At 41.4% G+C, this 13,579-nt stretch overlaps 1 protein-coding gene across 3 annotated transcripts in view; it reads right to left on the bottom strand.

The window, feature by feature from the left end:
• LOC310845360 (heparan-alpha-glucosaminide N-acetyltransferase-like) overlaps positions 1-13,579 on the bottom strand; it is a 168,492-nt gene that overhangs the window by 51,027 nt on the left and 103,886 nt on the right. For all 3 annotated transcript variants that reach the window (XM_083740437.1, XM_083740435.1, XM_083740436.1), the window contains 2 exons: positions 10,898-10,928; positions 7,679-7,839 (listed from right to left, as the gene is read on the bottom strand). In XM_083740437.1, the coding sequence (XP_083596563.1) occupies positions 7,679-7,839; positions 10,898-10,928 (192 nt within the window). The remainder of the gene's footprint in view (positions 1-7,678; positions 7,840-10,897; positions 10,929-13,579) is intronic.

Genomic DNA, 13,579 nt, shown 5'->3' with positions numbered 1-13,579 from the left:
ATCCAGTACATGATTTGCAATCATGCATGTTACATATTTTTCTATTTGGCCCAAATTTACTGAGTAAGCAGAGGCATCAAGGATTTGGTTCCAATACCAAGAAACTTATGGGCTAAGGCTTGGAGTCCAGTGATTGTGTGCATTCAGGTCCCAGAAGCCTCTTCAGGCATAGTAAGGAATACATGGGTGCAAGAATAGCCTTTGCAGTTGACAGGTAGTATGAGACTTCTAGATCAGTATGCGCCATCCTGGTGCCCTCCAGATGTTTTGGACTACCACTCGCATCAGTCACAGGCAGCACAGTCATAGAATCATAGAACTGTGGGTTGGACAGGACAGCGAGGATCATCTAGTCCAACCCCCTGCAATGCAGGAATCTTTTGCCCAACGTGGGCTCGAACCCACGACCCTGATATTAAGAGTCTCATGCTCCACCAACTGAGCTATCATGTTGACTGAGGCTAGTGGGAGTGGCATTTTAAAATTTCCGGAGGGCACTAGGATGGTGAAGGCTATTCTAGATTCACCATAGATCCTAGGAGCTGACCTTTTGCCTTTGGTTGGCCAACTCTTTGAAGTAGCACTCTGAGCCTATTGCACATCAGGCTTCAGCTCAACTCCCCAGTGTCACCTCCAGCCAAGAGCAGCAGAACCCCTGGATTGCAAAAAACCAAACGCTTTCAGGTCTGGAATTGGGTATAGCTGTCCACATCAACAGCCTCACTCTGACAATGCACTCAATGAACTACAGAACATTTGGAGAAAGTTCCTCTATGCAACCTTCATTGCGCCCTGTGCGCATCAATGTCTTTGCCTCCCTGTCAGCCCACCACTACCAAGAGATGAAAGTTAGCTAGTCTCCTTAGAGGTGCCCAGACATTTTGACAATTTCTGACAGTTTCAGATATGTCTCAACTTTCTCCCAATCAAGCTGTCTGTTCTCTATTCTAAAATACTGTCCTTTCCACAAAGCCACCCAGCAACTTAAAGTGCTTACATTTACAATAGTGAATCTGAGGATTAATCAGCAGGTTTCATACTTTTAAAGCTCTGGGCTCCATCCAGCTTGTGCTGTCCACTTAAAGGGGAAGTATTCCCATCAGTCCATTACTGCCATTTATTCTTAATGTACTGCTCTTTTGTTGTGCAAGCACAAAGGGGACAAAGACAGAAGAGGAGGCTGCTGAAGAGTGCTTGGCTTTCTCATTTGCTCTCATGGAGGCGGAACCTGGCCATTCCGAACAAAAGGACAAGGAACTAAAGTCAAATTTTATGGGAATGTCATTTGTCTAAGGCGATCATTTTGTTTTATGTTCTCCATTTCAAGCTGTAGGATATTTTGGAGTAGGGGGCAGTATTTTACAGTCCATTTTCCTTGTAGTGAGTAAGCACTGGAGACTTGTCTGATTATTTACATCAGGGGTTGCCAATGTGGTGACTTCCATATGTTGCTGGACTGCGGCACCCATCATCACTCAAGACTAGCCGGGATGATGGGGCTGGCTGGGGATGATGGGAACTATAGTCTAACAACTTCTGGAGGGCTTTACATTGGCTGCCCCCAATGGGGCTGGAAAAAAATCTCTGAGCCTGAAACTCTGGAGAGATACTGCTACTCAGGATAGACCATATTGGGACTGACAGACCAATAGGCTAGCTCACTATAAGGTACTAGCAAATCTTGGCATTCTGTAAATTTAGCAAACTATTGCTAGCAGCTCCTCTTAGCCCTGCAGCTAAGCCTTACTCAATTGTGAAAAGATAACAGAGTCTGCACAGTCCTGACATTTTGTCCTGGATGTAGCTTGGCTTGCTAGTGCTGGAATGAGGAGATTTATAATTTTGACCTTTTGATATGAAGGTGTTCCTCCTTCAAAGGCCACTAGCTATGACACGACTATTGATGACTGCTCGGGGGGGGGGGGAATTGTCATCGCGCCACTCCTTGGTGTGTGGAGTGCCTCAGGGTGCGATTCTCTCCCCGATGCTTTTTAACATCTTTATGCGCCCCCTCGCCCAGCTTGTCCGGAGTTTTGGGCTGGGTTGCCATCAGTATGCTGATGACACCCAACTCTATCTGTTGATGGATGGCCATCCTGACTCGGCCCCAGACACACTGACCAGATGTCTGGAAGCTGTGGCTGGATGGTTACGAGGGAGCCGGTTGAAGTTAAATCCTTCGAAGACAGAGGTCCTCTGGCTGGGGCGGGACGATATGGGATTGAGGGGGCAACTCCCATCTCTTGCGGGGGTGCAATTAGTGCCAGCACCGTCCGTTAAGAGTTTGGGTGTAATCTTCGATACCTCCCTCTCTATGGAGGCGCAGATTACAGCTATAACAAAGGCGGCATCTTTTCATCTCTGCCAAGCTAAGCAGTTGGCTCCTTATCTCTCTCGCCCTGACCTAGCCACTGTGATCCACGCGATGGTCACCTCCAGACTGGATTATTGTAACTCGCTCTATGTGGGGCTGCCCTTGAGACTGACCCAGAAACTCCAGCGGGTGCAGAATGCCGCAGCGAGACTCCTTATGGGGTCTTCACTGCGAGATCACATTCATCCGGTACTATACCAGCTGCACTGGCTCCCGGTGGAGTACAGGATCAGGTTTAAGGTGCTGGTTTTAACCTTTAAAGCCCTATATGGCCTAGGACCCTCGTACCTACGGGACCGCCTCTCCTGGTATGCCCCACAGAGAAACCTACGGTCTGCAAATAATAACATCCTCAAGGTCCCAGGCCTCAGAGAGGTTAGGCTGGCCTCAACTAGAGCCAGGGCCTTCTCGGCTGCGGCTCCAATCTGGTGGAACGCTCTGTCACAAGAGACTAGGGCCCTGAGGGACCTGACATCTTTCCGCAGGGCCTGCAAGACAGAGTTGTTCCACCAGGCCTTTGGTCAGGGCGCAGCCTGATTCCCTCCTCTGGCAACCTGCACAGAATTTTGCTTAATCGGTTGCCATCAATTTGATTTTAATTAATTTTTATAATGAAATATTTTTAGAATGTGTGATTATTTGATTGTTGTTAGCTGCCCTGAGCCCGGCTTCGGCTGGGGAGGGCGGGATATAAATAAAAATTATTATTATTATTATTATTATTATTATTATTATTATTATTATTATGCTCCCACCCTGCTTGCTGGTTTTCCACAGCCTTCTAGTTGGCCACTGTGAGAACAGGATGCTGGACCAGATGAGCCATCGGCCTGATCCAGCAAGTTTTTCTCATGTTCTTATGTTCATGCAATGCCAGCTAGGCTGCAGACATACCATTCTTTTTCTAACTTTTATGCTCTCACAGGTATTTGTGTGGAATCATTTCAGAGAGGACTGAAATTGCACATATATATATATATATATATATATATATATATATATATATATATGAATGAATGAAATCGCTGTGTTGCTAAATACATAATCCTGTCTTGCCTTTCAAACACACAAATGTTGGCATGAATGGGGGTGGGCAACCAAAGACCCTTTGACTAATAGGATGAGTGTAAAAAATGCTAGAATTGAAACATTGCTGAGAAAGTCCATTCTGATTCAGATAAATGGAAAAGTGTGGTATAATATTACCCGTTTTCCATCACATTACGAAAAAATGTTAGATTGTACTGGGGTGTGATTGGGTTAGTATTAGGTTTTTTGATCATATGATACATGGTAGAAACCCTTCACATTACTCTTGGGAAACTACAAAGCCAGCTGGCAGATGCTGAAAACTCAAGTCACAAATTCGCAACGTATCATTTAGCTCATTTTCAATCACATTTAGTTATTTATTATACTATTGTATTTTCAGAACCCTAAAATAGTCAGGTATGATAAAATTTGCATCATGCCAATCAGCCAGGCATAGACTAAGGTACTGGTATTAAATATAATCTTTTATTACATTTCCTCTCTTCATTCCATATTTGAATATGAGACACAATCAGCCATATGAATTGGTTCAATTATTTCCAAGATTTCTTTTGGAGTCTCGGTACAAAACACATCTGAGCACAAAAGCCAATGAAAAAGGGAGGTAGTGGATCAGGAACATAATAAAATATAATCTGGAGGCTTAAAATTCATAATTCTAGATCTGTAGGGCTCAGATGCAAAGCTTTCCAAAAGAGAAACTTCCTACACTTAAGATTATTTTCCTGTTGCTCACGCTTAAAATTCTGAATTTGGCTCAGGTGAAGGCAAATTAAGTTACTGCAGGGGTAGCTGCCTTGTTGTCTAGCATAAATAGCAATATCTGGAACATATAATAAAGCTTATCCTGCAAATTCTTAACTGTTAAATGTTTTTCTTTACTAATGTTTTCACTGCTTTCAAATTATTTTAAGTACTATAGCATGCCCTCCAACATTCCTCAGATAAAAATAGGGACATTTCTCACTCCCCTCCAACTGGCCTTCATCAACTGCCCGCCCCCCCCCCCAATTTTTGGGTCATTGTCCCCCACAGAGCCTTTTCTGTCAGAAGAAGGGGCAAGATTAGACGCAGATGCAGAAAGCTTTTTTTTAATAATAATAATAAATCAAGACTCCTTGCGCTGCGCTCCATTTCCTCTTTCTTCCCACCTGGGGCAGCCCTGCCCTCTGCCTGCACCTCACAGCCAACGTATCACGCGGAGCTGGGCCTCGGTCGCAGCAGCCTTTTCTCCTTGCCTGCTCCCCAGCAATTGCTGCAAACTGCCCAAGGGAGAAGGCTAGTTAGTGGTGGCCACGGAGAGGCAATGGGATACGCCCTAGCAGACGCCATTCCCATCACCACCGTTTCTTGGGACAAGGGCCAGCTCATCCTCCTCCTCGACCTCAGCAGTGGCAGGGGAAATAGGGACATTCCAGGATCAAATCAGAACCCAGGACAGCTTTCATAATTCCGGGACTGTGACTGAACAATAGGGGCACTTGGAGGATATGCTATACAATCCATTATCCCTTTGAAGTAAGTCACAATGACATGAATTTTACAGGTAAGAAACTGAGATGTGGATACATCAAACCCTAGGCCCTATTCAGATGGAATAAGGCCTAGGGTCTGATGGAGGCAATTCCACACCCTGGTTCCTTGGCAACACAAATCATAAGGCAAGGTATTCATCCAAACACCCTTTTTAAATGCTGTCTCAAACCCATTAGTGTCCTCTGCTAAAACTGCAAGCAGACAAAACTTTCCCAGGCCCAAGTATCTTTCTCAAATGCTGAATTCATTGTTAGCTAAATTCTTTTTAACACTGGAACCTGCTGGTATGCCCAAATACTTTTACATTTCAGAAATGCAGTCCATTTATACTCTACTTAAGGTGATGTTCAACGTTGTTTGTTCTGCCAGAAATTATTCGCGTCCCTTTCCTAATCTTATTCACTAGACTAAAGCTTCTTTTAGGTTTAGGACTGTCAGCTGTTGATAATCTTATTGAAGTAGGGTGCTTTTTAGAGCAATGGGAGTGACTTTCTTTATAGTCTTCTGCACACCTTTGGGAAACATAGTCCTCTAAACACAGTAGTACTTCTAAGCAAACAGGCCTGAGATTGCTCTGTAAATCCTGTAAAAGGAACGCAAGGATGATGATGATGAAGAAGCAGCAGCAGGAGGAGGAGTGTTAGCATTGCTATGGATGAAATGTCTATGCTAGAAGCTGAAGGAAAATATATTTAATTGAATATTTTGAGTTGGACTGGGGATTTTAAGACAGCCATTGTCTCTTACATCCTGCCCTGCTATACAGAGGCGCGCTCCTCCCAAGACAGATGGATGCCAACACTGAAGAAAACCTATCTGAATACCACCCACCCACAGTGCCGTCCTCTACAGAGGAAACCATACATCTATCCAGCTTCAGAATCCTGCAAATACAGAACTTTATTAAGGCTTCCATTATTAAGCTCTTCCTTTAAAGAAAGCAGAAACTCGGGGTTAGGAAGAAATATGTGTGACCCCAACTGCACTGCACTGTGGATTTAAAAGGGCAACTGTCAAGCACATAATGCATTTCGGGGGTGGAGATTGGGATTTGAAAGCTGATACCACAATGGCTCCATAAGTACTCAGCACTTGGAACTGGCTATCCTTCAGTACTGAAGTGCAGAGATTTGCAAAAAAATAAAAATAAGAAAGTCACAAACATATCTAATCTAAGTGCCAAGTTCTTAGTTCCTTCTCATTTCTCTCCCTTCCCTTGGGCTGCATAAAAAGAGCTGTCTTTGGTTTCTGCTGGAAAATGGATGCTGCATGTAACAGCCAAAAGAGAGAGGGAGGGAAGGAGGGAGGGAGGAGAAAGCATTCTGATAAATAAATGATCCACACAGGGTGTTATGCCACCATGACTGTTGCTGCCTTTCCCAAATACTTCCAGTGCTTACAGGATTTGCCATTGGGGGCAGCAGAAATGAGACACCTCCGGTCTGGTAATTGTTGTTTCTAAAAGTCTCCAGATCAGATTATTGTCACTAAAAGTACCTCTCTGTTTTGCCAAACTAAATTAGCAAGCCATTTTTGCTGAAAGCAGAAAAGTGTTAACAGTTGACATGCCCAGCACCAGCTGCTTGGACTTTAATAGGCAATAACTAGATATGTTCTGCTGGTGAATGCAAAGTTGTAATTTGCTGTTGCAGACTGTTGTGTATTTAGCAAAACAAGCAAATAAAACTATAGCAACTATTGCTCAAAAGGCAAAAAAAAAAAAAAACCCAACCACCAGGGACTTCTTTTTAGAAAGCATAGTAGGGTCCCCCACTCAATAAATGGTTTTAACCATTTGTTATTTTTAAAGCCTAGATCTTCTGTCTGTAGATGGAAATAATAATGCACCATTGGGGAAAACAATAGTCCTATTCATGAATTCAAAAGGCCACATGGAGGCTCTTCACTTTCCCCTTCTGAGCAGGACGATCTGAAGTGGGTTGCAAACATGTTACAAGTCTCCTTGCTATGAGGAACTCAGTCATATGTGCTCACGAGGCCCCAGAGACCTTCTCTCTAAACACAATAAGTTTGGAGAGGGAGCAGGCATCATAGGATTGTAGAGGTCATTTAGTCCACACACCCCCCGAAATGCAGGAATCTCAACTAAATCATCCATGACCGTCCAACCTCTGCTTAAAAACCTCCAATGAAACAGAGTCTCCAAACTTCCTGAGGGAGTCCGTTCCACTGCAAAACATCACCTATTGTCAGAAAGTTCTTCCTGGTGTTTAGTTGGAATCTTCTTTCTTGTAACTTGAAGCCATTGGTTCGGGTCCCACCCTCTGGCGCAGCAGAAATCAAGCATGTACCATCCTTCGTGTATCAGTCCTTCAGATATTTGAAGATGGATATCTCCTCTCTGTCTCCTCTTTTACAGGCTAAACATACCCAGTTCCCTCAACCATTCTATATAAGGTTTGGTTTCCAGACTCTTATCATCTTGGTGGCTCTCATCTGCACATGTTGCAGCTTGTCAATATCCTTCTTAAATTGCAGCAACCAGAACTGGACAGAGTATGCCAGAACTGCACAGAGACACTGGGGGCAGGGCCAGCAATGCCCCACAGCAAAAAAAGGGGGGAGCAGGGGGCACTTGGCCATAGAGATTTAAAGCGCAAGCCATGCCTGGAAAGCACGGAGGAAAGATAAGTGTGGATATTGTACGTGATTGTATGATAAAAACACTAACGACCGAAAAGCAATTATACTTACATGGACCATCTCTTGGTCCATAGTTAAGGAAGCAGAGTCCCATCAAGAGTAAGATCACAGTCCTCCAGGTCAATTTACGCAAGAGCTGGATACGGCTCACTCCTCTTTTCATCATCGCATGGAAAGCCAGTGGTACTGATGTGCCAATGATGAAAACAAACCTATAACATCAAGGATTTGTCAACAACCCAACTCCAACCATACATTCATTGATTTTCCTTTTGATTCAAATCTATTGGACTCCATTTGCCTAAATAAAATCTCCATTGAGAAGGAAGGTAAGGATGAATGGGCATTTGTTTGGTTGTTTGGGAATATATTTTCATCTCACATTTCTCAAATGGGTGTTCCTGAAGTAAATAAAATTATTTTCTAGAAAAGAAACCACCTTTCCTAGTAAATGAGACAAACTACAACTCAGATTTAAAAGCAGCTTGCCTTGTAGGCTAAGAGGGCTGTGGTAGAGGAAATGGCCCTTGTGGAAATGCCCTTAGATTGTCTCCTAGAGCTTGGGAGCTATAGTAACATGCTAGCAGCCTCCTGTTCTTTATGCAAGAGAAAGTCAGTATTAGGGCAAATGATTCAGTGAAAGAACTGTTCCAACTAGTCTTCCTTGCGTATATCCATTTTAGCAACCAGTAACCCAACATTCATCAGTTGGAGAGTCATTCTTTTAAATTTACTTTTAATATCAGGAATGGCAAAGGGCCAAATCAGAGATGATGGCAGAAGACTAGGTCTAAACCAATCATGTATAAAGAGAAGAAGTCTGTTTTTGAGAGCTGTGGAGTGAATAGATGGGAGCAGCTGATGTGTCCAGAATTAAAGGGCAGGTTTTGGTGCGTGGTACTGTAATGGTTTTATTGTAAACTAGTTATAAAACCAATACAAGTTTGCACATACAAAGAACAAAGGTTGCATTTAGTTCTAATGAATGGTAAATTTGCCATATTGATTTATGCTAGCTTTGTGTTTATTTTTACATTGTTGGTTACGTACTATTGTTTTTCATTGCTTTTAAATTTATTTTGCTTGCATTTTTTATTTTATTACTGAGTTTTGTAAACTGCCCAGAGGAAATGTTGTAAATAATCTATAAATTGATTTACATCTAATCAATTAATTCAGTCAAAACACAGATTAATCAACTAAAAGTTCTTTTTTAAATAGTTGGCAGTTTAATAGGCACAAAATTCCTAATAAACCAGCTGGTAGAATTCAGTACTACAAGATGTGGAGATAACTACAGTACTGGCTTACATAGCTTTAAAAGTTGATTAGACAAATTATTGGAGAATTTATCTGAGTTTAAACTAAAACCTCAATATAGAGATTGAAACATGGTTGAAAGCATAATTGAATACACTATTAAATTAAATACACCATTACTTTGAAGTGAACATGAAATGGAAATAATTAATGAAGTAATTGGTAACTATTTTCAATATAATGAAAAAGGGAAGTCAGAGAGGGAATAGGATTGTATATAATTTGGGGTGCAGGGGGGCTATTTTAAGAGAACATTTAAACAAATACGGCAGCATTATCTAAACAAAAGTAAAGACACAGTTCAACTGAAAGGGGAAATAAAGAGCAAGAAGATGAACATAAGCAAAATGGCTCAAAGAGGATATATATTTTTAAAATGTGACTAACAACTTTGCCTTATAAAATAAGTGTTCTGAACAATCAGCTATTGCTTGAACAGCATGAAAACCTGAGACGGATGTAAAGATGCTAATTCAGGATGTGGAGAGGAAAACAGTCTTCAGGGAAAGGACATTTTTTAAAAAAATGCCAAATGTGCAAATCTGTCATTCTTTGCCTTAATGGGCACTTATAAATGTGCAACTTGCCAAAGATCTTCCTCCACAATATGATTGTGGTTATAAAACGAACAGCATGGTCAATAACATGATCTAATCTGATTGAAGGGGCCAGTAAGAAAATTATTACCCACTTTACAGCCCATTAACATCAACCTTACATTACAGGAATGCACACGATAGATTTAAAACTTGCTTACTTAAAGCAAGGGGGTCTAAATAAACTCCATTACATTTGTTGGGGTTTGGTTGTGTGTTTTTTTATTGCTGAAGCAAAAATGAATACCCCCCTGGTGACTGGACCAAAATGGGGAAGGGGATATGCTGCTGATAGGATGCTTGCTGAGTTAGGGTATTTTGACAGTCATATATAGATGTTGGAGAGAATGACTGTTTAGATAGCTTTTGCCTTGACAAACTGATACAGATGGGGAAAATATGGCACAGAGGAAGCTCAAATATCTCGAATGTCGTTACTAGGATTTAGGACACAGAGACTCTGACTTGGAACAGAATGCATCGCTTGGAGTTTTTAATTGCATCTGTGTTGCCGAGAAAGCTCTATATGCACCCATCTTGGAACAAAGACTAACATTATATGTTATTATTAATCACAGAATTCAGAAGTATTAAGAATTTGCCCATCATATATCACTGGCTGTAATAGAAAGCAAAATTATGTAAGGTTACATTGACCTTTAACCTAAGAAACATGACCAAGATACCGTCATTCTATTCAGAGTTAAGTTTGAAGGCTGATTTGAACAGGAAAAAATAGTTTGAAAAGGAACTTTCATGTTAGAAAAAGGCTACTAGTCTGAGTGGGTTATTGATCAAGAAAATGGCTGTTATGAGGAAGTTAAGGGATTCTGTTCCATCACTTGTCAGGCCTATGCAGATTATAAGTGTCAAATTATAGTTTTGCCAATACAGTAAGTCCGTAATTTATGCACATTTAAGTTGTGTGCATTCAGTTTTATTTTTGTGTGGCAATATTATTATTTTAAGAAGTGGAAAGAGGGCAGGGTTCCAGGAAAAATGACTGGCAATCCCACCTGTCACTGAACCCAATGGGCTTTGATTGTACGTGGTTTTGGCTTTAGGCACGATCCCTGGATCATACTGGGTAAATTATGGGCTTACTGTTCAGTTTGGCAAAGTCCTAAGTGTGAGACTAAAGCAAATAGCAAAGTGAAATCCCTTAAGGTGACCAGAAAGGTAAGAAAGTTGGCCTTTTCACATAACCTGCTAGTCATTTAAATCCATTCATATATTTAACTACAAGGCATTAAGGTTAAAATAACCAAGTGATATCCATGCATGTGTGAACAAGTTCAAAGAATTTTTCAGAGCAGAAAGAAATGATATTGCTCAGCAGTTTTTGATAGCTTACCAGGGCATGACCAGATCGGCAACTGTCAGTCCTATGGATGAAAACATAACAATGATTTTAAAATGCTGATTGTTTAACAATACAGTTTACCGATTCATGTGGTAGATAAGAACAACAAAATGGATCTGATGTCTGACACAGCATCTTGCTACTCCTCATGGCCCTATGAATACATTTGGAAGCATACTAGAATTGTTTGCAAATGCTACAGCATTTGTAAGTTTACACATGCTCCAGTCATTATGATTGCCTCCTGCTACCACAATGACCCTTGCAAAAATATTCTGACTCTTACACAAATTATTTTTGGTTTCTGAATAAGGCAAATATGCCACACCTTTTATGCAGAGTAAGCATATTTGTGTAAGTTTTCTTTACTTCTTTCATTTGTTCTGAGTTCCGAATTTGAATTTTCTTACTTCAAAGGGCAAGGGGATTTTTCACAGCAGAGTGTTGCTGAGTTGGCTTGTATAACCCAGATTCAGATATGGCAAAGCACTGAAAACCAAGATCAATGCCCAGATAAAAGCAGCATAATTTTCTTGCTGGGTCACACCCCAGTCATGGCTAGCCCTGCCATCTGCCATGATGAAGACCTGTTTCAAGAGGCACCTAGAGGGGGTGCACAGATAGAGACATAAGATTAAATGGTACAGAAATTGGTTGTTGTTTTAAAGGTCTCCAATTCAGGTAGCAAAAAGTTTTGAGCTTTCACTGACCAGAGTTCATCTACTCCGTTATTTTACGTATTTAGTACTTTTGACTCAACATTTTGTTTCTAATAGAATTGTAGAGTTGGGAGGAACCCAAGGGCCATCTTGTCCACCCCCCTGCAATGCAGAAATATCAACTAAAGCATCCATGACAGATAGTCATCCAACCTCTACTTAAAAACCTCCAAGGAAGGAGAGTCCACAACCTGGTAAGGGAGACCATTCCACTAGTAGATATGAGTAAGAACCTCACAATCAGAGGTCAAATGTGATTCCCACCCTCTTATTGTTCCCGGAATGTGATATTGAGAGATATATTGCCGCTATAGGAGGTACTATTTACCAGGCAGAGCTAATAAAACAGGTTGCTTATTTTTAAGTGTATGTCTTCAGGTTCTGTACCCGCACATAGTAATTTCCTCCTTATCTCCTCATATCTTTAATTTGCCTAATCATTTTTCAAAATAATGTGGAAAGAAACATTTCTGTGAAGGTCAATGCCTCACAACAGCACCGGATTTAGGGAAGTGCAGTTCTCCTAACAACTGTCAGTAGGCTTAACAACCCAAGAGTCTTTGGGGGAATCTTGTGATTGTTCAAAGTGATATAATCCTGCTTTAAATGTATAGTGCAGATGGGTCCCATGTCTTAAAACACAGACCCTGCCCAGGTTATGGCACACCACGTCAAACACAGCCCACTAGCAATGTATGGCAAGCAATCCAGAGCCTTATAACTCTAATTTTGCTGCCTGGACCTCAAAAGCAGAAGAGTTGTCAAGGACTTGGCAAGCCACTATGAATGACTGGTAGATTGTGCCTGGCTTGGAAGCTCCAGCTGGTCAGACTTTATGTAACATGTGAATGGCCATGCAAGTGTATACAGTGGTACCTCGGGTTCAGAACTTAATTCGTTCTGGAGGTCCGTTCTTAAAATGAAACTGTTCTTAACCTGAAGCCCCACTTTAGCGAATGGGGCCTCCTGCTGCCCCTGCGCCGCTGCTGCACAATTTCTATTCTCATCCTGAAGCAAAGTTCTTAACCCAAAGTAATATTTCTGGGTTAGCGGAGTCTGTAACCTGAAGCATATGTAACCTGAAGCGTATGTAACCCGAGGTACCACTGTATAACAGTCCACATACACATTAGTAAGTGAGGACAACATAATATGAAATGAATGACCCTTCATTTCTAGTATGCTCTTTTCCCTGTTCAGTAACTTCACAACACAAAAGTGATGAAGATATATCTAACTTTGTTTCACAGAGTCAGTGGGCCAGTGCCAATTGGCAGGGACAGAGGAATATTTCAAGAAACATTTGTTGAGCGTTGACAAGTTGTAAAAGGAGATCCACCAAACCAATACTCTCGTGACTGAAGCAGGACTGGGAAAGACGTGTGGTTTTCCCAGATTAAACTGTGCATGTAATTAAAGCCTGTGTTATGAAGATGGCAGTTCAGAAGTACCGCCAATTGATTTCTGAGCTAAAATACAGAGCGAGGCAATTATTGTACTTGGCATCATGCTAATCCATTTAACCGAGAGCCCAATAACAGGAAACCATTGTTACACAATATGTAACTCAGATTGGGGCTACTGTAACATGATCTTAAAAGCTTCTCTAGCTCTCAGAAGTCAATATACTCCTTGCAAAAAAGGAAGGGTCAGCAAAACGGAGCTGTTACAGACCTTGCTTAAACCTAAAGAAAATGGCCTCATAGACAATGCACTGAGACAATAAAATTAAAGGATGAACTCCAGCTAAATAAAGTAATGGTCCTCCAGTGGAAAGGCAAAATACAATTAGCATTCACATGCTTATTTTAAGATCAATATTTTTTCCTGCTGATTTGCTGAAGAGGCTTTTATGAAGTTTAAGCAGAGTTCATTGTTAAATACTCTTTACCTACAGAGGATATGGTAGGCCATATTAATTCCTGTTTCTTTTGGAGATCAATAATGAGTTTGC

This window comes from Podarcis gaigeae, assembly GCF_964106915.1.
Source record: "Podarcis gaigeae genome assembly, chromosome: 5".
NCBI lineage: Eukaryota > Metazoa > Chordata > Lepidosauria > Squamata > Lacertidae > Podarcis > Podarcis gaigeae.
Note: the sequence above shows the minus strand (reverse complement) of the source record. Positions and strands in the feature narration are given on the sequence as shown.